Consider the following 26,345-nt stretch of genomic DNA (forward strand, 5'->3'; position numbering starts at 1 on the left):
TTGCAGCCCCGGAAGGGTGATGTATTAAGATCTTACATCGTTTTTCTGTCATCAGTCTGCATATGCTCCTGGAATAAATGTAAGCTCTAAGTAACTGGTGCACACGGATTTTTTTTGATGTTAACTGATTGATGCTCTTTGAACGTGAAGGCACAGTGAAAACCAGTAGCGGTAAAGGTAACCCAATCAATAACATTGTGTGCGGGGTAGAAAACTTTAATTCTCACACTTCTTTCAGACATGCAAATAAACGTTCAAAACTAATGGTTACTCAGATTCACTTGGGGTCCATATCACCCTGCCCAGGAACCCAGCACACACATCACTGGGGGTCCATATCACCCTGCCCAGGAACCCAGCACACACATCACTGGGGGTCCATATCACCTTGCCCAGGACCCCAGCACACACATCACTGGGGGTCCATATCACCCTGCCCAGGAACCCAGCACACACATCACTGGGGGTCCATATCACCCTGCCCAGGAACCCAGCACACACATCACTGGGGGTCCATATCACCTTGCCCAGGACCCCAGCACACACATCACTGGGGGTCCATATCACCCTGCCCAGGAACCCAGCACACACATCACTGGGGGTCCATATCACCCTGCCCAGGACCCCAGCACACACATCACTGGGGGGTCCATATCACCCTGCCCAGGACCCCAGCACACACATCACTGGGGGTCCATATCACCCTGCCCAGGAACCCAGCACACACATCACTGGGGGTCCATATCACCCTGCCCAGGAACCCAGCACACACATCACTGGGGGTCCATATCACCCTGCCCAGGAACCCAGCACACACATCACTGGGGGTCCATATCACCTTGCCCAGGACCCCAGCACACACATCACTGGGGGTCCATATCACCCTGCCCAGGAACCCAGCACACACATCACTGGGGGTCCATATCACCCTGCCCAGGAACCCAGCACACACATCACTGGCGGTCCACATCACCCTGCCCAGGAATCCAGCACACACATCACTGGGGGTCCATATCACCTTGCCCAGGACCCCAGCACACACATCACTGGGGGTCCATATCACCCTGCCCAGGACCCCAGCACACACATCACTGGGGTCCATATCACCCTGCCCAGGAACCCAGCACACACATCACAGGAGCCATTCTAAACCTACTTCAATAGAGTTATGACGGCAGTAAAATCCTCCCAGAGGGGAAGATTGCAGCACATGTATACCCTGTGGCTAATTTGAATGTTTTATCCTACTTCCTGTTCAGATTAAGGTAGAGAGGACGTCTCATGGGTGCAGTCCTTTCAATTCCTGTAAAAGACTCAATTCCTACCACACTCGCCAACTACCGCCCAGTGTCACTTCTCCCATTTGCAACCAAACTACTTGAACGCCATATACATGCAGAATTAAGCCATTATTTATCTGCTAACTCCCTACTTGATCAGTTCCAGTCTGGCTTTCGTTCTAACCACTCCACGGAAACGGCCCTTACCAAAGTGGCCAATGACCTTCTTACAGCTAAATCCAAAGGTCAATTTTCCATACTCATCCTTCTTGACCTGTCATCAGCATTTGATTGAGTCGACCACACCTTACTCTTACAAATACTTTCAAATGCAGGAATAAAGGGCATCTCTCTCACATGGTTATCTTCCTACCTCTCTGGAAGGTCCTTCACAGTATCCTACTCAGATCACATCTCTTCTCCTCATGCTTTGTCTGTCGGGGTTCCTCAAGGCTCTGTCCTTGGTCCCCTCCTCTTTTCCATCTACATGCACAGTCTTGGTGACTTAATCAACTCATTCGGGTTTCAATACCACCTGTATGCAGACGATACACAACTGTACCTCTCGGACTCAGACCTTAACTCCCTCCTTAAACGTGTTCCTGACTGCTTGTCTGCTATATCCTCCTTCATGTCCTCTCGCTTCCTAAAACTTAATATGAGTAAAACAGAACTAATAATTTTTCCACCGTCACTGGCCACCTCTCTGCCTGAAGTAACTATAAATGTTAATAACATTCCCATAACTTCAGTTCCCAAAGCACAGTGCTTGGGGGTAATATTCGACTCATCTCTATCTTTTATTCCTCATGTTCACTCCATAACCAGCTCCTGCCATCTCCAACTCAAATACATATCTCACATCCATCCGGTTCTCACTCAAGACACAACAAAAATGTTAATACATGCTCTTATAATTTCTTGTCAGGAGTACTGCAACGTACTACTTTGTGGACTACCGTCTAACAAACTGGCCCCACTCCAGTCGGTACTGAACTCAGCTGCTCATCTCATTCATCTTTCTTCCCGATCTTCCTCTGCCGACCCTCTTTGTCAAGCTCTTCACTGGCTGCCAATTAACCAGAGGATCCAGTTCAAACTCCTAACCCTAACCTACAAAGCTCTCCACAATCTCTCTCCCCATTACATCTCCTCACTAATTTCTAGATACAAACCCAATCTCAGATCTGCCTACGATCTTCTGTTGTCCTCCTCCAGAATCACCTCCTCACATTCACGTTTACAAGATATTGCACGCGCTTCACCCCTCCTCTGGAATGCCCTCCCACAACACATACGTCACTCGCAAACCTTTGTTACCTTTGAACGCTCTCTAAAAACGAATTTGTTCTGACAAGCATATGTGCTACCTTAGGCCACTTCCCTTTGTCCTAAGACCAAATTGCACTCCTACTAGGTATCCTAAAACACAAAGCCTCTATATATTTGCTGTATACTACCCCTCCTGTTTCCCCCCATTCCCTTTAGATTGTTAGCTCACAAGGGCAGGGCTCTCTCCACCTTTTGTGTCTTGGAAATCATAATACATTTTATTCATCATGTTACTTTTATCACTGTGATTACCAATTCTATATTTTGTATTCTGTATTTTGTATCATTTTTTGTATTTTATCACTAATTATGTATCTCTGAATTATTATGTACCCCATGCTTGTTTCTTACTTTGTACAGCGCCACGGAATATGTTGGTGCTTTAATAATAATAATAATACTGATAATATTATCTATTTAGCACTTGCTTGTTTATCAGGAGTGTTTGATAAGCGAGATAAAAGATTTGGCTTCTATTTACTCTTCAGGAGAGCTCTGCCTGTAAACGTGTATCCTGCCTCATTTGCATAGATAAAAAGCCTGGCTTATTAACCCTTTCAATGGAACGTATCAAAAGGAAGACAGGCAAGTTCTAACTAGACTTAGTACCATAAGTACCCATGTTTATTACATGATATCAACTCACTTTAGAGACTTCAATGCTTTACTCACCAAAGCACAGAGCAGCATGAAAAAGTTGTCAGGATTCTGTGTAAATATGCTGCCATGTGCTCTGTGCAAGAAATAAAGTAAACGTTGTAAATGGATGCATATGTTCAAGACATTTCCCACACTCTACACAAAGCAGCGATTTAGGGCTTCTCTCAAGTGTGTGATCTCTCATGTCTGTTAAAGAGTAACTGTCGGGCATAAAATCAAAAATGAATTATTTATTTTTATCTGGTAAACAAGTAATAAGGATGCTAATCAGGCAATCCAAAAGTTAAAATCACTATTACTTTTCTTGTTGAGAAATGATCATTCCCCAGTTTACCAACTCTTATTTGGTACACAGAAAATTTGGTACACAAAAGAGAAGTTGCAGGGCATGCTGGGTTGTCTTTTTTTTGCTTATCTACTTCCCCTCAGACTTAACTAATGCAGCCTGATTGGCTGAAGCCTCTTTCCCTCCTGTTTTCCCCTCCCACACCTCTGTTCCTCTCTGATTGGCCAAAATTTCTCAGGCTGAAACAATGCACTTTCTGTAGTGAAGGATGGGCAAATCAGGCAGAGGAGACTAAGGGAGGATATTACATCAGGGCTGGCTTCAAAATAGCCACAGTAAATATGGCAACTGTCTAGGATATGATTCTCTACGTTTCCTTTATAAAATTCAGAGGAATCATAACGTGAACAATGCAATACATATGTTATGTAAGTAGAACAAGTATTTATCTACTTATATATTTGTGTTTTTTTCCTGAGATAGTATGGCTGACAGCTCCTCTTTAAGATGTGATTTCTGTACAAAACCTTTCCCACACCCAGCACACGTATATGGCATCTCACCAGTGTGAGATCACTCATGTTGGACAAAGTGTGATACACTCACAAACTATTTCCCACACTCAGCACATGAATAGGACTTCTCACCAGTGCGAGTTCTCTCATGACTGACAAGGTGTGATTTCTGTACAAAACATTTACCACACTCAGCTCACGTACAAGACTTCTCAACACTGTGAGATTTCTTATGTTGGATAAACTGTGATTTCAGAACAAAACATTTCCCACACTCTGCACAAAGCAGCGATTTAGGGCTTCTCACCAGTGTGAGATCTTTCATGTCTGACAAGGTGATATTTCTGTACAAAACATTTCCCACACTCCACACATGAATAGGGCTTCTCTCCAGTGTGATATCTCATGTGTCTGGCAAGGTGTGATTTCTCTACAAAACATTTCCCACACTCAGAACATGAATAGGGCTTTTCACCAGTGTGAGTTCTCTCATGACTGACAAGGTGTGATTTCTGTACAAAACATTTCCCACACTCTGCACATGAATAGGGCTTCTCTCCAGTGTGAGATCTCTCATGTATGACAAAGCTTCCTTTCTGTCCAAAACATTTCCCACACTCAGCACATGAATATGGCTTCTCACCAGTGTGAGATCGCTCATGAATGATAACCTTTGATTTACTCACAAAACATTTCCCACACTCAGCACATGAATACGGCTTCTCACCAGTGTGAGTTCTCTCATGACTGACAAGGTGTGATTTCTGTACAAAACATTTCCCACACTCAGCACATGAATAGGGCTTTTCACCAGTGTGAGTTCTCTCATGACTGACGAGGTGTAATTTCTGTACAAAACATTTCCCACACTCAGCACATGAATAGGGCTTCACACCAGTGTGAGATCGCTCATGAATGATAAGCTTTGATTTACTCACAAAACATTCCCCACACTCAGCACATGAATACGGCTTCTCACCGGTGTGAGTTCTCTCATGACTGACAAGGTGTGATTTTTGCACAAAACATTCCCCACACTCTGCACATGAATAGGGCTTCACACCAGTGTGAGATCGCTCATGAATGATAACCTTTGATTTACTCAGAAAACATTTCCCACACTCAGCACATGAATACGGCTTCTCACCAGTGTGAGTTCTCTCATGACTGACAAGGTGTGATTTCTGTACAAAACATTTCCCACACTCAGCACATGAATAGGGCTTTTCACCAGTGTGAGTTCTCTCATGTCTGACAAGCTGTAATTCGTGTGCAAAACATTTCCCACACTCAGCACATGAATAGGGTTTTTCAACAGTGTGACATCTCTCATGTCTGACAAGGTATGATTTATGTTTAAAACATTTCCCACATTCAGCACATGAACAGGGCTTCTCACCAGTGTGAGTTCTCTCATGACTGACAAGGTGTGATTTCTGTACAAAACATTTCCCACACTCAGCACATGAATACGGCTTCTCACCAGTGTGAGATCTCTCATGACTGACAAGGTGTGATTTTTGTACAAAATATTTCCCACACTCAGTACATGGATAGAACTTCTCACCTCTGTGGGATTTCTTATGTTGGATAAACTGTGATTTCAGAACAAAACATTTCCTACACTCAGCACATGAATATGTCCTATCACCAGTGTGTAATCTCTCATGTTTAACAAGGCATGATTTCTGTACAAAACATTTCCCACACTCTGCACATGAAAAGGGCTTCTCACCAGTGTGTGATCGCTCATGTTGAACAAGGTGTGATTTCTGTGCAAAACATTTCCCACACTCAGCACAAGAATAGGGCTTCTCACCAGTGTGAGTTCTCTTATGACTGACAAGGTGAGATTTCTGTACAAAACGTTTCCCACACTCAGCACATGAATACGGCTTTTCACCAGTGTGAGATCTCTCATGTCTGACAAACTGAGATTCATGTACAAAACATTTCCCACACTCAGCACATGAATAGAGCTCCTTACCAGTGTGAGATCTCTCATGTCTAAGAAGCTGTGGTATCTGTACAAAACATTTCCCACACTCAGCACATGAATAGAGCTTCTCAACTGTGTGAGATCCCTCATGTCTAACAAGGTGTGATTTCTGTGAAAAACATTTCCCACACTCAGCACATGAATAGGGCTTCTCACCAGAGTGAGAGCTCTCATGTATAACAAGCTTTGATTTCCATACAAAACATTTCCCACACTCAGCACATGAATAGGGCTTCTCACCAGAGTGAGAGCTCTCATGTATAACAAGCTTTGATTTCCATACAAAACATTTCCCACACCTGGAACAAGAATAAGGCCCTCCAGCAGGGGTAGAGCTGTGCTGGGTATGAGGCCCCTCAGAGTTATACAGGTGAGGAGAGTCTGGGGGAATATTTGGGGGTCACCGGGATATCTGCAGGAGACTCTTGTCCAGTGACATCATCATCCGTTGTACAGTCTGTGGATATAGAGAAACGAGTCTCTGAGAGGTTCCTGATGCCGGGACTCCGCCCTGCAAATAGAGAAACATCATCACTTCCTGTTAGAGAATTCTGAGGGGAGGAACAATTATCATTAGGGATGGGTAGTGAGCTGCTGATAATTCCAAGTTGATGCAAAATGTATTTTAGATCAGATTAGAAATGGACCAAACACAGCAGCTGCATAACTTTGCATATAATTAGCAGGGCTGTGGAGTCGGAGTAGTTTTGTGGTACCTTAAGTTGTAATGCACCGACTCCGACTCAGAATGAATTTAAACTATAATTAAAAGAAAAAATATGATCAAATGTTCTATATCTCAGATCATAGCCATTAGAAATGACTTGTATATACAGTAATTGCAGTGTTTAGTCCACAGAAATGACATTATAAACCAATCAAAAACAGTTACTTGTGCTGCTGCAATAAAGTGTATACATATGTGTATACTAATGTGTACCCAGGAATCTATTATATATAATAAATAACACATCTGCTGTAAGAATAAATGTGTAGTTGTGTCACTAGCAGGGAGAGTCAATGAGATGCAAATACTTCTGTGTTTATGCAGGATTATGCAAATGTATGCAACTTGATAATAGACCAATCAAATTCCACCTTTGCAGGAGCGGATTGGTCCATTTCAAGCTGCAGACTTTCTCATAGTAAACTGCGCTCTTAATTCTCTTGGTTTTCCACTGTAAGAAGTAGACCCAGGATACCCTATCAGCAAAATATAAAGCTGCACATAGTGCTCAGTACTGTATGGAAAGAGAAGCCTCGTGCCTCAGACTGCACACCCCCCGGACGTGCCACCACCAGATAGAGGGTCTATATGGCAACTTCTCCCCCCGTTGTGGTTCCACTCCCCAGACAGCCTCTTGGTTTGTGCCCATCACAATATTTCCTGATCCCACCACTCAGGGCTGCGGAATGCTTCAACCCCAATAACGTTATGCAGGCAGTAGAGATCAGGACAGGGTACACTCTGCGCAGCCAAGCCGCGGACTTCAGCCAGCCAGCCTCCCTTCCGCCGTACTCGAGCACGTCGCCATGTCAGCATCAGCTGTGCCTCCAGGCTCCTCCCTACTAGTGATGCTCATCGCGACCTCGTGATCACAGAATAGCAGTGATACACAAGCATTTTTTCACTATCCCACATTGTGATCCGAATGTGTGATCGCCTCTCGATCATGGACTCAGTTCTGAATGCACCTGCGATCGTGGTCCAAATCCGGCTAGTGATCACGGCCGTGAATAAACCGCCAAAACCCGCCGGCTTTAGCGGGTAATACCAAAGCCCCATTACATGATATAAACACCAAATTTGCCAGATATGTTAAAGGGGAACTGAAGAGAGAGGTATACGGAGGCTGCCATGTTTATTTCCTTTTAATCAATACCAGTTGCCTGGCAGCCCTGCTGGTCTATTTCTCTGCAGTAGTATCTGAATAACACCAGAAACAAGCATGCAGCTAGTCTTGTCAGATCTGACTTTAAAGTCTGAAACTCCTGATCTGCTGCATGCTTGTCCAGGGGCTACGGCTAATAGTATTAGAGGCAGAGGATCAGCAGGGCTGCCAGGCAACTGGTATTGCTTAAAATGAAATAAACATGGCAGCTTCCATATACCTCTCTCTTCAGTTGTCCTTTAAGGAGAACAGTGGGGACAAGCGGGAAATTTTACATTTTCAAAGGAAAATAGTAGACATTGAAATGCGGTAAATGACAGTTAATGTTGTTACCGCATTCACATGTATACCTTTTTCCTTTGAAACTTCTTTTGAAACTTTAAAATCAATTTTCTCAAAAACTATGAGGTCTTTTTGAAATAGAATTTTTAAGTTGTAGCCACTGATCACCTGTATAATCCATGCAATTTTGGTGATTGTAGCATGTATGGGGTCTTTGCTATTAACGTTAAAGTCAAATCTCGGCCGTGATCACGAACGCGATCGCGGATTTTACAGGCAATCACGGCTAAAGTCCGGAGCTTCAATTCAAATCCGGATCACGATCACCTCATATCTGGATTTACTCAAATTAGTGATTGGGGGTATCCGAGCAACACTGCTCCCTACGCATTTTGCCACAAGACTCATCGATGAGTCAGTTATATGGTATCCTGGGGGAGGGGTGGGCGTCCTCACAATGTTTGCTTCAGGTAGCAAAAAGTCTAGAAATAGCCCTGTCTGCCTCTGCATGGATTCTGCTCCCTCTGCAGGACAGATACATTGCCATGGCAACAGCTGAGTCACTTCAGCAGAGGAAGGGAGCAGAGGAAGGGAGCAGAGTGAAGAACTTGCCTCAGAGAGCTTCAGCCAGCAATGATTACATTTGCCATTAGCCAGAGACCATTCTGCAGTTTATGTATACATTTTTACACACAGAGAATGCACGGGATTGCTTTCAAATGTTCTTTTATGTAACTCACAGTACTTAGTGAAATGTTAGTTTTGGGAGTATAGTAACACGGTCATCAAATCTGTGAAGGACACATTGTAAAATGGTTAGACAACATGGTCAGTATCATGCATACAAATTGCAGGCAGCACATGCATGCACTGCTCACCACCACAAACCAACAGTGCCAATATGCGGGGGTCCTCCTGTTTTTCTAAACTGATGTCCAATATATTCCAAGTAGAGTAATATCACTCCCACACTTACATATAGATCAGGCAATTATTTTACCATTATCAGCTTATTACAGGCCAGTAACACTGTCACCCCTACTGTGACCAATCTGTGTACAGTAATGTACAGTGACCATTATCAGCTTATTACAGGCCAGTAACACTAAGTCACCCCTACTGTGACCAATCTGTGTACAGTAATGTACAGTGACCATTATCAGCTTATTACAGGCCGGTAACACTAAGTCACCCCTACTGTGACCAATCTGTGTACAGTAATGTACAGTGACCATTATCAGCTTATTACAGGCAGGTAACACTAAGTCACCCCTACTGTGACCAATCTTTGTACAGTAATGTACAGTGACCATTATCAGCTTATTACAGGCCAGTAACACTAAGTCACCCCTACTGTGACCAATCTGTGTACAGTAATGTACAGTGATTATTATCAGCTTATTACAGGCCGGTAACACTAAGTCACCCCTACTGTGACCAATCTGTGTACAGTAATGTACAGTGACCATTATCAGCTTATTACAGAACAGTAACACTAGGTCACCACTACTGTGACCAACCTGTGTACAGTAATGTACAGTGCCCATTATCAGCTTATTACAGGCCGGTAACACTAAGTCACCCCTACTGTGACCAATCTGTGTACAGTAATGTACAGTGACTATTATCAGCTTATTACAGGCCGGTAACACTAAGTCACCCCTACTGTGACCAATCTGTGTACAGTAATGTACAGTGACCATTATCAGCTTATTACAGGCCAGTAACACTAAGTCACCCCTACTGTGACCAATCTGTGTACAGTAATGTACAGTGACCATTATCAGCTTATTACAGGCCGGTAACACTAAGTCACCCCCTACTGTGACCAATCTGTGTACAGTAATGTACAGTGACCATTATCAGCTTATTACAGGCCGGTAACATTAAGTCACCCCCTATTGTGACCAATCTGTGTACAGAAATGTACAGTGACCATTAGTAGCTTATTACATGTTGGTAGAAATAATTTAAATCACACTTACATGGTGATTATAGCTTCATGTGACAATTTAGTGACTATCAGAGTTGGAAAGTCCTCGCCTGATCAGCATTGTATTGCTGCTGTGAGATGTAGCCGGATGCTTCTTCCTCCATCACCCCCTCCCCTCTCCACAGAACATACTCTAAAGACATCAGGGTGTCTGTACTGTTATCAGTGGCTGGATAGTGTACTGGTTAAGGTCTCCACCTCTGACACAGGAGACAAGGGTTAAAATCTTGTCTCTTCCTGTTCAGTAAGCCAGCACCTGTTCAGCAGGAGACCTTGGACAAGACTCCATAACACTGCTACTGCCTATAGAGCCTGTCCTAGTTATTGCAGCTCTGGTGCTTTGAGTCTGCCGAGAGAAAAGCATATTATAAATGTTCTGTGTCGTCTTGTTATTATTAGTAACCTGTCACAAAACACAATCAAGAATGATAGTGTAACCTCTTCTGGACCGCTGTAGTGGCGGGTCATCAATGAGCACCGTTTTTTGACCGAAAAGTCATTGGCTCTTAAGGGACCAGAGACTGCTGGCCTGGAAGAGGTTGCGATTGACAAAAATCTAATAAGTACATCACGTAACCCCAAAACAGGCCAGTCTGTTAGCAGTGACACAATCACACCAGCAATATACATACCCATTTATTCTATATACACTGCTGATTACTCACCTGTTCTGCCCTCTGTAACATTGTCCTCCTCTTTACTTGTCATCATCATGTCTCCCTCCTCCATAGACTGCTGATCACTCCTCACATACGTCTCTTCTTCCTCCTCTTTACTTGTCCTCATCATGTCTCCCTCCTCCATACACTGCTGATCACTCCTCACATACATCTCTTCTTCTTCCTCTTTACTTGTCCTCATCATGTCACCCTTCTCCATAGACTGCTGATCACTCCTCACATACGTCTCTTCTTCTTCCTCTTTACTTGTCCTCATCATGTCCCCCTCCTCCATAGACTGCTGATCACTCCTCACATAAGTCTCTTCTTCCTCCTCTTTACTTGTCCTCATCATGTCCCCCTCCTCCATAGACTGCTGATCACTCCTCACATAAGTCTCTTCTTCTTCCTCTTTACTTGTCCTCATCATGTCACTCTCCCCCAAAGACTGCTGATCACTCCTCACATACGTCTCTTCTTCTTCCTCTTTAATTGTCCTCTTCAAGTCACCCTCCCCCAAAGACTGCTGATCACTCCTCACATACGTCTCTTCTTCTTCTTCTTTAATTGTCCTCATCATGTCACCCTCCTTCATAGACTGCTGATCACTCCTCACATATGTCTCCTCTTCCTCCTCTTTACTTGTCCCCATCATGTTCCCCTCCTTCATAGACTGCTGATCACTCCTCACATATGTCTCCTCTTCCTCCTCTTTACTTGTCCCCATCATGTTCCCCTCCTCCATAGACTGCTGATCACTCCTCACATATGTCTCTTCTTCCTCTTGAATTGTCTTCTTCATGTCACCCTCCCCCAATGACTGCTGATCACTACTCATATACATCTCTTCTTCTTTAATTGTCATCATCATGTCACCCTCCTCTATAGACTGCTGATCACTCCTCACATACGTCTCCTCTTCTTCCTCATTACATGTCCTCATCATGTCACCCTCCTCCATAGACTGCTGATCACTCCTCACATATGTCTCTTCTTCTTCCTCTTTAGCCACAGTACTTCCATGTATCAGTTCACCCACCTAAGTTCACAAAATAAAATCTAATATGAATTTTAAACACAAATGACAGCATATGCAGAAGGAAGAATGTAATACAGTTTAGTCTCTGGTGACCCTCAGCTCCACCTACCTGATAATGGTGGGGGGTGGTATGACCTTCCTGTGGACAATCCTCGGAATAAAGAGGACCTGTACATCTCTCTGGTGGGTTTCTGTTACTGGATACATCTGTAGGAAACACACACACTGACTGAATACATTGTCTCTATGTGATTATCAGATGATGGGGGATCTAGGTGGACAGTCCTGGGAATAAAGAAGACCTGTACATCTCTCTGGTGGGTTCCTGTTACTGGATACACCTGTAGGAAACGCACACACTGACTGAATACAATGTCTCTATATGTTTATCAGATGATGGGGGATCTAGGTGGACAATCCTGGGAATAAAGAGGACCTGTACATCTCTCTGGTGGGTTTCTGTTACTGGATACATCTGTAGGAAACACACACACTGACTGAATACATTGTCTCTATGTGATTATCAGATGATGGGGGATCTAGGTGGGCAATCCTGGGAATAAAGAGGACCTGTACATCTCTCTGGTGGGTTTCTGTTACTGGAGACATCAGTAGGAAGCACACACACTGACTGAATACATTGCCTCTATGTGTTTATCAGATGATGGGGGAACTAGGTGGACAATCCTGGGAATAAAGAGGACCTGTACACCTCTCTGGTGGGTTTCTGTTACTGGAGACATCAGTAGGAAGCACACACACTGACTGAATACATTGCCTCTATGTGTTTATCAGATGATGGGGGAACTAGGTGGACAATCCCAGGAATAAAGAGGACCTGTACGTCTCTCTGGTGGGTTTCTGTTACTGGATACATCTGTAGGAAACACACACACTGACTGAATACATTGTCTCTATGCGTTTATCAGATGATGGGGGATCTAGGTGGACAATCTTGGGAATAAAGAGGACCTGTACATCTCTCTGGTGGGTTTCTGTTACTGGATACATCTGTAGGAAACACACACACTGACTGAATACATTGTCTCTATGTGATTATCAGATGATGGGGGATCTAGGTGGACAATCCTGGTAATAAAGAGGACCTGTACATCTCTCTGGTGGGTTTCTGTTACTGGATACATCTGTAGGAAACACACACACTGACTGAATACATTGTCTCTATGTGATTATCAGATGATGGGGGATCTAGGTACACAGTCCTGGGAATAAAGAGGACCTGTACACCTCTCTGGTGGGTTTCTGTTACTGGATACATCTTTAGGAGACACCCACACTGACTGAATACATTGTCTCTACAATGTCTCATAAAAGTGTTAGGCCCATTTAAGTGTCGCGCCTGCTGCACCACCATAAAAAGACCTTTAGGGATCACCATGTTAGTACACGGTGTGTGTGTGTGTGGGGGGGGAAGGGGGCAGTGTTCAGGTCATAAACAACACTCTCCTTTAAATGAGTCTGCATGGCTGTTGTCCCAGAAGGAAGCAGCTTCTAAAGCTAATGCACAAGAAAGCCTACAAACAGTTTGCAGAAAACAAGCAGACTAAGGACTGGGATAACTGGAACCAAGTCCTGTGGTCTGATGAGACCAAAATAAACGTATTTGGTTTAGATGGAGTGAAGCGTGTGGTGGCAATCAGGTGAGGAGTACAAAGACAAGTGTGTGTTGCCTACAGTGAAGCATGGTGGTGGGAGAGTCATGGTTAGGGGCTGCATGAGTGCTGCCGGCACTGGGGAGCTACAGGTCATTGAGGAAACCATGAAAGCCAACATGTACTGTGACATACTGAAGCAGAGCATGATCCCCTCTCTTTCCAATATAATATTGACCCCAAACTCACCTCCAGATGACCAATGCCTTGCTAAACAAACTGAGGGTAAAAGTGCTGGACTGGCCTAGCGTGTCTCCAGACCTAATCCCCATTGTGCACCTGCGGGGCCTCCTCATATGGAAATGAAGAAAATATAGTGTCATCACTCTGCAGGATTAAATGTATAAAGGCAATCTTTAATGGTACAAATCACAAAAAGGGGACCAACATTTCAAATCATTTAAATCTTTAGATATCGCCATGTGTGTACCGAATGTTGGTAACGAGAGTGATGAGGATTTGATCCCGGCTTCTTCCAATTTTGAAATTCTTCCTTTTCCTTCCTCCCCTCTTTCCCCACCACTGGGGGGAGCCGAGAGCCCTCTTAACGTGATAAATGTATCGGATTTTCCATTGGGCCCGGACCACATTTCCCTCCTTGCCAAAGGTCTCTCCTTTTCACCTGTACAAGGGGGAGATGAGTTTGGAATCCAAAAGGATTTACAACTATTTGCCCGTAAAGTCCTATTGAGGGTCAAGTATGGTTCAAAGGACCTAGTAGATTCAGAGAATATAGACAATTTGGACATAGGTGGACAGGCCGTTGCACCTGGTCCTACCCTCACCATTGATGACCGGAAGTCATTGAGGGATTTGGAAGCACTGAAGGATGAGACGTTCCAGACTAGGGATGAACGCTTAGTCTCGGATAATGTTGGTGAATTGTCCTATACGGCCTTTAGGAGAAAAAAAAAAAATCGCCCAATTGTAATAAGGCCCTGGGGATCTTCTTGAAGTTGGTTTCTGAGGATCTTAAGACCATCAAGTGGGATAGGAGGGGACATGATAATCTGACAAATGGGGAAAGGAGAGCTTTGAAAGAATTAGGAGGCACAGGACATAGTAATTAGGCCAAGCGACAAGGGGGGAAACGTGGTCCTGTGGACAAGGGATGCTTATTTTGCGGAAGCTAATCACCAATTATCGGACGAGAACACATATATTAAACTCAGTTCAAGCCCCTTTGACAGGATTGCCACAGGGGTCAACCAATTGGTGGATGATGCAGGGGAAGAGGGCATACTGAGCTCAACTGAGAGGGAGTATTTAAAGGTGACCTCTTATACAATTCCCTTACTGTACTTGATTCCCAAAGTACACAAAAATGTAAATCACTCCCCAGGACGACCTATAGTGAGCGCAATAGAGGGCCCAACTGAGCGTCTGGATAAGTGGATAGATGCTAAGGTCTGGGATATTGTCTCTTCCTTACCATCTTTTGTACTCGATACTCAGGATGTCCTTAGGAAATTGGCGGGCATTGTGATTGATCCAGGGGACATACTCGTGGGGATTGATGTGGAGAGTTTCCCCCACGAGATTGGACTGTCTGCATTGGAGTTTTTTCTTAAAGATGCATACCCTGATGTTACGGCCCATAATGAATTTATCTGTCGTGCTATGCGTTTTATACTGGAGCATAACTGTTTCCTCTTTGGGGGATCCCATTATAGGCAGGTGCGGGGCATGGCTATGGGGGCGGCCTGCGCGCCTGCCTATGCCTGTTTACATCTGGGCATGTGGGAACGCCAAGATGTCTATACCTTGGAGATGTTGGACAAACATGTATGTGTTTGGCTGAGGTATATGGACGATGTGCTGGTGGTGTGGAGGGGTGGGGAGGATGAACTGGAGGCCTTCATCGATCTGCTGAAGCACAATCAGCGGAATATTAATCTTACGTATGTGTGGAGCCGTACCGGCATTTCCTTCCTTGACCTGTGGATTTGGATGGAAGGACAAGGCCTATTTACTAGGACCTTCCACAAACCTACTGCAGGCAATACTCTCCTCCACGCCACCAGCCATCATCCACGCAGTTTGAAAGATGGTATACCCACGGGCCAATTTTTGCGAATTCGCCTAAATTGTTCACGAGAATGTGACTTTAAGTTGGAAGCGAGAGAAATGTACGGTCGTTTTCGCGAGAGGGTGTATAGATATGAAACGTTATGCTCCAGTGTTGATAGGGCGGTGAACATGCCCAGACACAAGCTTTTGGGCGGAGGAGTGGGTAGGCAGGACAGAGATGGGTCCAATCTTATTCGTTTTATTAGCCCTTTTAATGCCCAATGGTCAAAAATAAAGGGAGATTTTTGGAAGACACTGGTCAGTCCTAATGACAGATCATGAAATCTCTAGAGTAGTAGGTGAGAGACCCCTTATGGTACCCCATAGAGCACCCAGTTTACGAGATACCTTGATTCATTCACAGGTTCCAGCCAGGGAAAATAAGATGTGGTTGGGAGGAAAACCTCCAAATGGCATGTACAGGTGTGGTGGATGTTCGATGTGTCCGTTTGTTGAAGTGACTAAGACCTTTTTGAACGCCACGGGTGACAAGGAGTGGGAGATACAGAACTTCATAAACTGTAACTCTGAATGGGTTGTATATCAACTTACCTACCCGTGCCAAAAGATATATGTAGGGATGACTTCAAAACCCCTAAGAAAACGTATTGGTCAACATCTAAGTGACATCCGATGTGTGGGAGACAGAAGAATGGAGAATATAGGAGTACAGTAGCTGAACATTTAGGTGAGATGTATGAAGGTAATCCGGCTGGTTTAAAATTCAGAGGCATCTATAGGTTACCAGATTGAGGGAGAGGAGGCGATAGAGAGAAGGCCCTCCTCCAGAAAGAAAGGCGGTGGATTTATGTTCTGAATGTGTTGGAACCAGGCAGTTTAAATAGCGAATTGGACTTTAGACCATTCCTTTAGACCACTCTTTTAGACACAAATCCTGCATAACCCACCTGCCTGCCACAATACATAATGGACATATATGGGAGTTTGTTTTAAATTACCTGATGTTAATGCTTCTGTTGTCTAACACAAAATATATCCCGATATAAGGAGAGGGCTTTTCCACTAGAATATGGAATTGCTTTCATCGTCGGAAGTCAAATTGTCTTGTGGAGTTTGCTGTGTTTTGTACACACACTGTATTTAGGAGCTGCGGATCTAGCAGCCGGAAATTAGCTGATGAGGAAGAAAAACCAGCTTGACACGCATAAATAAGGATGTGACCAGTCCTCGCCGGAGACACCCAGTTGAAGCCCGGAAGAGGCGGGCGCAACACGTAGGTGGGCGGGGCATAAACCTGTGTTGTACTGGTAGCGCTCTGGAGTCCTGACTAGCCGGCGGAAGACCCGTGGACAAGTGTGCATGCTGTCATTGCATATACCGGAGCACCTCTCCATGCATACTGGATTGAGCTCCGGTGAAGACTGACTGGATATTTGTGGCACAGTTGTCATCAAGGGCGGTAAGAAGACACTTGGGTAAGTCCTGCAGTGCAGGTGAAGATTGCCTTGTCTCATTGCCTTTGTTTGCCTCTATTGCCCAGGTTGGTTCCTTATGTCTGTGCAATTGGACTTGCAACACATCATGCACCATCCCTCCATTTAGTTCCCACACATTACAGGAAAGCCTATGGACTTGGTACCGGTACCACTGTGTGTGTGAGTGAGGTGGGGAGTATGATGTGCAGTATGCTTGGTACGGAGCACTCCAGATTTTAAATGTTGGTCCCCTTTTTGTGATTTGTACCATTAAAGATTGCCTTTATACATTTAATCCTGCGGAGTGATGACACAATCTTTTCTTCATTACTATAATTGCAGAATCAGTGACGTCACTCCTGCTTAGGCAGTATTGCTTGATACATTACTAAGTTGAGTATGTGCAGGTTTTGTGCTGATTGGCATCCTCATATGGAAGGTGGAGGAGCGCAAGGTCTCTAATTACCATCCCCAGCTTCATCATGGAGGAGGGGAAGAGGATTCCAGTGGCTCCTATAATGCTCCAGTGACCTCCATGCCCAAGAGAGGCAGTGCTGGAAAATAATGGTGGGCATACAAAACATTGACACTAGCAGAATGTTCACATTCTTCCCTTAAAGTACAACTGTGAAAGATAACTAAAATTCTAAATGTCACATTTCCAGGAATTACTAGCAAATAGCAGTACAAAGGCTTTTTTTTAAAGCTTTTCAGATCTTATGAGAAGAAAATATGACATTTACAGAGAACAGCTTCCACTGTGGGCATTACTGTGGAGGACGGTGTCCAGCAGATCCTGCATACAGAAACAATCTTCACTGGCTGTAATAGTGTGACTAGAATCTGTTCAGAATGATAGAGAGCAGAAATATAGCTTCAAATGAGTGTAAATAACATCAGCTGCAGTTCTGTCTGTGAGCCTGATCCTGTCTCTCTCTCTACCTCGCAGTGTAAAGGAAACAGTTTACAGCCAAGTTACAGTTCAGCTCTGTTCCCCACCCCACCCCCCCACCCTTGATGCCGACACAAATTTGTTACAAAACAGCTGATAAACATAGCTACTTTTTCATACAGGCTCAGCTGCGAGACCTCGGAAAAGCTTTCTATTATCTCTTTTAATAGTTGTTCTATAAAGAGATTGTTGTGAGATACAGAACATGTTTACCAGATGATGGGGGGGGGGGGGGGGGGGGGGGGCTGGATCTAGGTGGACTCCAAGTACTACTCTCTTCTTTACAAGAAATGAGAGTCTCCTCTTACCCAGTGATGTGAGGGGCGGCTGATTCTCCATCATGGCGTCCTTGTAGAGGTCCTGGTGTCCTTCTATATACTGCCCCTCCTCCATGGAGAAATAGATGAGACAATGAGCCTCCTTATAGGAACCTGACACACAGAATGATACAGTCACCACCATACAAATCACTAGCTGTCACTGGATACTGTCCTATAATTCCTGCTAATGCTCAACTCACCCCGACAGCAGATCAGTGAGGATGTTGTGGGCTTCTCGTGTCTCTCAGATATCGGGGGGTGAGGTGGGGGCACCACGATGGTCACCAGACTTCACAGAAGGGAGACTCTGTATGGAGAGACTGAAGGTAAGGTCATGTGACACTCCCAGAATCCTCCTCACCTCTCCAGTCATGTGACACTCCCAGAACACTCCTAACCTCTCCAGTCATGTGACACTCCCAGAACTCTCCTCACCTCTCCAGCCAGGTGTAAGTCTGCTGTCATTAAAGCAAGAAGTGTCTATCTGCTTTGGTGACAGGAAGAGAATAGAATTAATATCTGTTCTCCCCTCTCCTACTCTGTCCTCCCCTCCCCCACTATCTACCTCCCCTCCCCCCAATACCTACCTCCCCTCCCCCACTATGTGCTCCTCCCCACCCCAATACCTACCTCCCCTCCACCACTATGTGCTCCTTCCCGCCCAAATACCTCCCCTCCCCACCACCCCAGTATGTCCTCCCTCCTGGTGGCTACAGCTCTCAAGCAGAGACCTGGGTAGGAATCTCAGCTGTTCCTCTTCAGTAATCCAGCAGCTATTTAGTGAGGAGTCAGTCTGGATCCCCTAACACAGCTACTGTCTACTGAGCGCCCCCTGGTGGTTGCACCTCACCTACCTCACTATGTGCTCCTCCTCCCCCAGTATGTGCTCCTCCCTACACCTGTACGCCACTCCCCACTATGTGCTCCTCCCCCACACCTGTACCCTCCCGCCCCACCCCCTCTATGTGCTCCCCCCCTCCCCCTGGCGGTTGCAGCTCTCAGGCACTGAGTGTGACAGGAGGAAAGCCCTTTACAAATGTTACAATAATTATTATAGTCACAGACGGCAAATAATGCAAATATAATACAAACAAAGTAACCTTTCCCCTCCTCTGCAGCCAGCACGAGCTCTGCTCTCACCACTTCCGCTCTATCACCACTTCCGGTCTCTTTCTTCGGAGGACAGCAGGAACAGGAAGTGCAGAGCGCTCTGGGCGGGGATTCCCAGTGACGTCACTTCCTCACGTGACCTCCTCTGTGTGATTGTAGCTCTATCAGAGGCTGCAGGACAATATGCTCCGCCCACCAACTTCCGGCCTTCTCATCACTTCCTCTCTGTTAATCTGTATGTATGGTTTCTGCGTTCAAGGGGAGTTCGCCATCTTGTGGCCACTCAGCTAACTGCACCCTCATTTATCAAACATAGTAAGGGAGAGCAGCCAGGGAGTAGGGATGATCTCCAGATGAAATCCAAATGGGTTTCATCATAGCTCCCAACTGTCCCGCTTTCCTCCTCATTTGTCCCTCTTTAAGGAATTTGTCCCTCTTTCTATGTAAATATATATATTTCTGTACTAAAAATGTGTTTGGTTGACTCTAAACTTTATTCCCATCCTTTAAATTGATATATTACTAATTTTAAAATGTTAATATGAAGGAAAATGAACCAGGATAGAAAGGATCAGTGTGGTTTGAATTATAAAACAACATATTTTTCTTATGAAATCTTTATCGTATGCGTGACTAAGGGCGTGATTAGGGGTGTGGCTTAAGTGTCCCTTTTTCTCATCTCAAAAAGTTGGGAGGTATGGTTTCATTCAGATTACATTCTCCTTATTAGTGCAACTGAGCAGGTGGGTGAGGGAGGGTTAAACTTACCCAGCAGCCTCTTTTAATCCATCCCATGCTGCATTCCAAGCCGTGGTCACGTGACTACAAACACTTCCTCCTTCCAGGTTGAAGGAGGAAGCATAGTAGTCACATGACGCAGCTTGGAACACATAGTGAGACGCGCCGTGGAACGCATTAAAGGGGTTCTCTGGGGGGGGGGGGGGGAGGGGATTGAAAATAAAAACAGACACTTACCTGGGGCTTCTACCACCCCCCTGCAGCTGTAATATCCCACGCCATCGTCCAACGATCCGCCATTCCCCGCCACTGGTCCCGGTCTCATGCGGCATCTCATCCAACTGCACTCCTTCACCACTTCCCTTCATTTTTCGGCAAGCTTGTCACTACCCTTTTCTCTGCCCTGACATGAGTGTTCACTGTTTATTCTGGACACACATGTCAGCGAGTACATTTGATATCGGCGCCGGTAGACTTGGGCGCAGGATACAGCGGTATATGGCTGATCCTGCTTCTGCACAAGTCCGGGCCGATTTAATTACTATTCCCCCTCCTGGCCGACATGGATAGTGGTGGAATGAAATAATTCGGCTTCCAGCGATTGCTGGAGGCCGGATTATTGTGTTTTTAAGCAACCTCGGCTCCGTCTTCTGACGGCTCTGACGTTACTCACTGAGTGCTGCAATAGGAGTGATTCCTATTGTAGTCTATGCGCCCAAATCTAGCAGCGCTGAAAAGCACTGCTCCGACGTCAGCTGTATATATCATTTTTTTTAGTGCACTACACTGACCAGCACTTCTTTTGTGCGCCTCACGATATAGGTGTACTCTTTTTTTGTCATATGGTATTTATTTTGTATGCCTTTATTGATGGAGCTTTTTTCATTGAATGACACTTCACCACCTGTATTTTATGTGTTTTTAATTATCTATGGTTTACTAATAAAATGAATTTTTGTTGTGGTGCGGTTCTTAAAGTGAACCAGAGACGAAGCACCCTCATGTATTTTACCATATAGATCAGTGGGAACATTAGAGAAAATACTTACCATGCTTTCTGTTTCATTCTGCACTGTACAGCTTGTTTCTTACCAGACCTGATAAAATCCCCGACTGAACATTCAGTCTGGCTTTGCTATAATGACTCAGCTATAATGATTCCTGAGCAGAGCCAGCAGGGGGCAGGCTTGGACTTGAAAATAAATGAGAGAACACATACTGAGCTATAAATATTCCTGAGCAAAGCCAGACTGAATGCTCAGTCGGGGATTTTATCAGGGCTGATTAGAAGCAAGCTGTGCCTAGCAGAATGAAACTGAAAGCAAGGTAGGTGTTTTCTCTAATGTTCCCACTGATCTATATGGTGAAATACATGAGGGTGCTTCGTCTCTGGTTCCCTTTAAAGCAGGGGTCTCAAACTCGCGGCCCTCGAAACAATATTTTGTGGCCCTCACAGGCAAAAGCTTCCTTATAGTTCGCTTCAGTGCTCCCACGCTCCGCCGCATCCCCGCCACTAAACGAGGGCTGCATAGCCCCCAAATTGCCCGGGGGGCAATCCACCTGCATTTCCTGGAAGGGGCAGAGCTTTCAGCTTCAGCTCTGCCCCTCCTGACGTCAATCGCCGCCTCTCCCCACCCGTCCTGTGAAGGAAAAGTGAGAGGGGCGGGCAGAGGCGGCGATGCGCCGTGATTGTGAAATTCCTTATGCGGCCCAGCCTCATCCTGACTTTGCCTCCTGCGGCCCCCCAGGTAAATTGAGTTTGAGACCCCTGCTTTAAAGGGACAGCTTTTCCTTCTTTGGTTATTTTCTCATTGGCTTCTTTTCTGCACACAACAGGGATAACTCTTTTCTTACATTTACACACATATATGCGTGATTATAGTAGCCACATACTTGATGGTGCTTGTCCTCTGCAGTTGGTTCTTTGTTCCCAGCATAAGGTCTTGGTCCTTATTAATCAAGTTCTGGATGAATCTATTGTCCCAGATCCACTTGTGCTGCTTTTGGGTGATGAGCTGGAAATTCCCACAACACCGGCTAGCAGCATATTGCCTAGGCTATCAGGCCCGGCTAGCAGCATATTGCCTAGGCTATCAGGCCCGGCTAGCAGCATATTGCCTAGGCTATCAGGCCCGGCTAGCAGCATATTGCCTAGGCTATCAGGCCCGGCTAGCAGCATATTGCCTAGGCTATCAGGCCCGGCTAGCAGCATATTGCCAAGGCTATCAGGCCCGGCTAGCAGCATATTGCCTAGGCTATCAGGCCCGGCTAGCAGCATATTGCCAGGGCTGCCAGGCTGCATATTCCCAGGCAATGGCTGCAACCTTCCCTATCTTTAGAGCTTACACAGGAAATGGTATCAGATATCCTTATCTCTCAGCATCTGATCGCTATAGTAAATGAAACATTGGGGGCCATTTGCAATTCATTTTTGCTCCTGAGTTTTCTCATAAGTGATATTTTCAAACTTGTCAATAAAATGCCTTTTAAATCACCAGAAACCCAAAAAATACTCAAAATAATTTCAATAGTACCTTTTCTCCTACTTTTCGGTACTTTCTTCCATTGCAAAGTGCTAAAAAGTTATTCTAAACTGGAGATGAAAATGATCTCCTAGGAGAAAACTCAGGAGAAATAGTGAATTGCAGTCGGGTCGGGACGTCTTCACCAAAGCCCGGCAGCCTTGGCTCTCACTTCCTGGTGAGGGAGGCCTCAGGGCTACTGTCCTCTCTGATCTTCAGGCTTCTAAGCCCTCTGCCCTAGTGAAATGTGTGACTAGAAGCACTCTGTCCCTCTCAGACCTATATAATCCTTGCTGTATTCAAGCATATTGTTGTTAAGGTTTAAGTTTGTCTTTGCAGCGTTCTCCCCAGGGCCAATTAGGTGGGCGGGCCGCCCGGCTGTTTTACAACCCCGCCCAGCTGTCTATTCACCCGCCTAGCTAGAAAAACCCAGCGCTTAATAAACTGCAGGCAGGATCACTCCTCTGCCTGTCACCTCACGCCCCTGGTGGAGCAGGGATTGGCTGAGCGGGTTGTAAGGGGCGGGACCATGTACTGCATCTGTAGCTAGAAACTCCAGCTCCGTCTCTCCCTCACACCCTCCAATGAGTGAGAAACAGGCAATATTCTGCACCTCTCTCTTGCCACTGAAGAGATGCAGCCAAGCAAACATGCCCACACATCCTGTCAGCAGCCTGCAGGAGTTATTGAGATGAGACCGTGGGTTCGGCAATCAGGGACAGCCCCAAGCGGCTCATTCATTCTCCATCCCCCGCAGACAGCAGATAACCATGCCAGCCAGTGTATGCTGCTGGTCTTCTCCAGCTTGTACAGTGACGGTGTTTCCGAGGCAGCCTCCCGTGCACTCGTTTGAGGGGTGTGACAGGGGCGTGGGTTAAGTGTCCCTCTTTCTCATCTCAAAAAGTTGGGAGGTATGGTCTGTGGAGACTAAACATCAAAGAGATAGTGACACAGTAAGATGCAGTGCAGTTCAATGCCTCACAGACAGATACTCACTAGCAGCAACTTGTGAACCTGGGGGAGGGGGGGGGATGACCCTGGTGGAGAGAGGTTCGTGGATGGAGTTTAAGAGGCTGACGACACAGGGAGAAAAAAAAGAGTTCTTGTGCTTGCAGGTCTGGTGAAGATAACCTGAAACCTCCGGCCTGATGGAAGCTGATCAACCCCTTAAGTCTATCTGGATGGATATATCCGTCAATATAGACTGTGCAGCTCCTGCTGCCCAAGTCGCGCGATCCTGTGCATGCTCCCGCCGCCTGCCGTTAGCCCCCGATTAGTGAATGGGAATATAGTTCCCATTTACCGATCTGAGTCCCCTGAAGAAAAACCGACGGTCTCTTATCAGAGACCGTGGTCTTTCTGCAAAAAAACCTGTGTGTGTCCAGCTTAACATTGCTGGGAGATAAATCCGTCTCTTCTAAGCTTACTGAACTTTATGCATTCAGCTCAAATCTCTTCATGTTTCCTGAATATAAAGACAAAGACACAGAGAGACAGAGAGAGGGAAATCTCCTTTCCTCAGGTCAGTCAGGATGAATGGGTGCTTCTAATATCCCCACATCTGCAGCTGCCAGCTTTCAGGCGATTTATACGATTACGGTCACATGAACTGTAACCGGAAGTATAAAATCAAAAGTTAAGACCTCTTACAAAAAATAAAGGGGAGGAGTCTTACTATATTATATGCTCACCCCCAAGTTCAATAGCAAGTTTTCTCAATACATTGGTACAAAAAGTGAAAAGTCAGGACAACCATTTTAAAATAATGAATTTATTAAATACACATAAAGTTGTCAGAACAATAGCAAATCAAATGATAGGAATCATACAATAACCACAAGATCCTTCTCGGTGTAAGCTGACTGTACAACTTCAGAGCAAGATTAACCAATAAAACACAGGCAATGCAACCATAAGCTATCATACATTTTACCTTACTGCAAGGCCTGATTATAATGCGTAATATCATCTATCTTGAAGACAAAGGAAAATATGGAAACGACTAAGCTTGTTTAAAAACTCCAATACACAACCAAGAATAGCATCTATTTTACTTTGCTGTAAACTCTGTACTTGTAATTTGAGGACAAAGGAAGGAATGTGAATATTTACCTGATCTGTTAACAAAACTTCTATATCAACCAATCTCTTTCCTTATTAAGTTACACGCTTGGACATCGGAACACATATATTAATAACATTTTGGGGAAAAAATTGAAACCACAGCAGACACAGGTGTCCCCGGATTGCAGCTCCGGAAGGTTAGTGTTTTTAGGGTATGACTATACAATACATGGAATCAATGAATATCCAAGCATATAACTTAATTGGCTATAATATAATTGCGTTCATAATTACCATTCATATGGAACATGGGATCCTGCCGGGCCTATGGTGTCACCCCGATCTCCCTCTCTTTGGAGACTTCTTAGGTGTGAGTGTCTTCAAAGCTTGTAGGGCGTGAGAGTCTAGAAGTCTTGCCGTTGAGATTGTAAGAGTGTCTGTGAGAGTATGGGAGTCTTCCCTTTCTTTAGAGTATGAGAGTGTCTCCAGTGTCCAGTGTACTCTTAATTTATCCCTCTTCTCTATCTAAAACTCAACCCCCAGGGATTAACCTCTAACCAATCTGGAATTCATCGCTGTGTCACCAAGTTAATTATACAACTTAGGTGATTTGAATGCTCCAACATTTGATTACCTCACTTTCTTATATCTGGATGTGTAGTATTATTCAGCAGGGGGCACTATTGTCTTATATATACCATGACCTGAAATATGTTGAAAATAAAAGTAAGCTTTGACCCGTATTATCTACTCTTACACATTACTGTTTGCATCATTCCAGATTGGAACAATGTTTTTACGAACGACTAATCCCTTCAAGTGTTCAATACATAAAGCCAGATCGTGAATACACAAATCCAGTCAAAAAACTGGCCAATTTAGTAGATTCAGCTGGTATTTTCATAAGTACAGTAGTTGGGCAACTCAGAAATCTCAGTGTTGTCCAGCCTGGTTATGCAGCCGTAAGGTATACTTAGCCTTGTAGTCCACCAAATGTGCAATTGCTTGTACTGTACCTCTAATGGGATGACAGAGCTGCTCCTGGGCAGCAGAGAATGTACCAGGGCATGCTGGGCCATTTCTAGGACAAGTGCTTGTACTGTACCTCCAATGGGAGGACAGAGCTGCTCCTGTGCAGCAGAGAATGTACCAGGGCATGCTGGGATATTTCTAGGACAAGTGCTTGTACTGTACCTCCAATGGGAGGACAGAGCTGCTACTGTGCAGCAAAGAATGTACCAGGGCATGCTGGAATATTCATAGGAAAAGTGCTTGTACTGTACCTCTAATGAGAGGACAGAGCTGCTCCTGTGCAGCAGAGAATGTACCAGGGCATGCTGGGATATTTCTAGGACTCGTGCTTGTACTGTACCTCTAATGGGAGGACAGAGCTAGTCCTGTGCAGCAGAGAATGCACCAGGGCATGCTGGGCCATTTCTAGGACAAGTGCTTGTACTGTACCTCCAATGGGAGGACAGAGCTGTTCCTGTGCAGCAGAGAATGCACCAGGGCATGTTGGGCCA

General features: G+C 45.1%; 1 protein-coding gene across 1 annotated transcript in view; it reads right to left on the minus strand.

Annotated features, from left to right (window-relative positions):
* Positions 1-3,660: 3,660 nt before the first annotated feature.
* LOC137537243 (uncharacterized) overlaps positions 3,661-26,345 on the minus strand; it is a 101,400-nt gene continuing 78,715 nt past the window's right edge. Inside the window, 7 exon segments of the mRNA XM_068259334.1 lie at positions 3,661-6,474; positions 11,616-11,750; positions 11,850-11,937; positions 12,047-12,144; positions 15,374-15,548; positions 18,179-18,243; positions 18,377-18,499. Coding sequence (XP_068115435.1) covers positions 4,367-6,474; positions 11,616-11,750; positions 11,850-11,937; positions 12,047-12,144; positions 15,374-15,548; positions 18,179-18,243; positions 18,377-18,499 — 2,792 coding nt within the window. The 3' untranslated portion in view covers positions 3,661-4,366.

The sequence above is a fragment of the Hyperolius riggenbachi genome, chromosome 10 (genome assembly GCF_040937935.1).
Source record: "Hyperolius riggenbachi isolate aHypRig1 chromosome 10, aHypRig1.pri, whole genome shotgun sequence".
NCBI lineage: Eukaryota > Metazoa > Chordata > Amphibia > Anura > Hyperoliidae > Hyperolius > Hyperolius riggenbachi.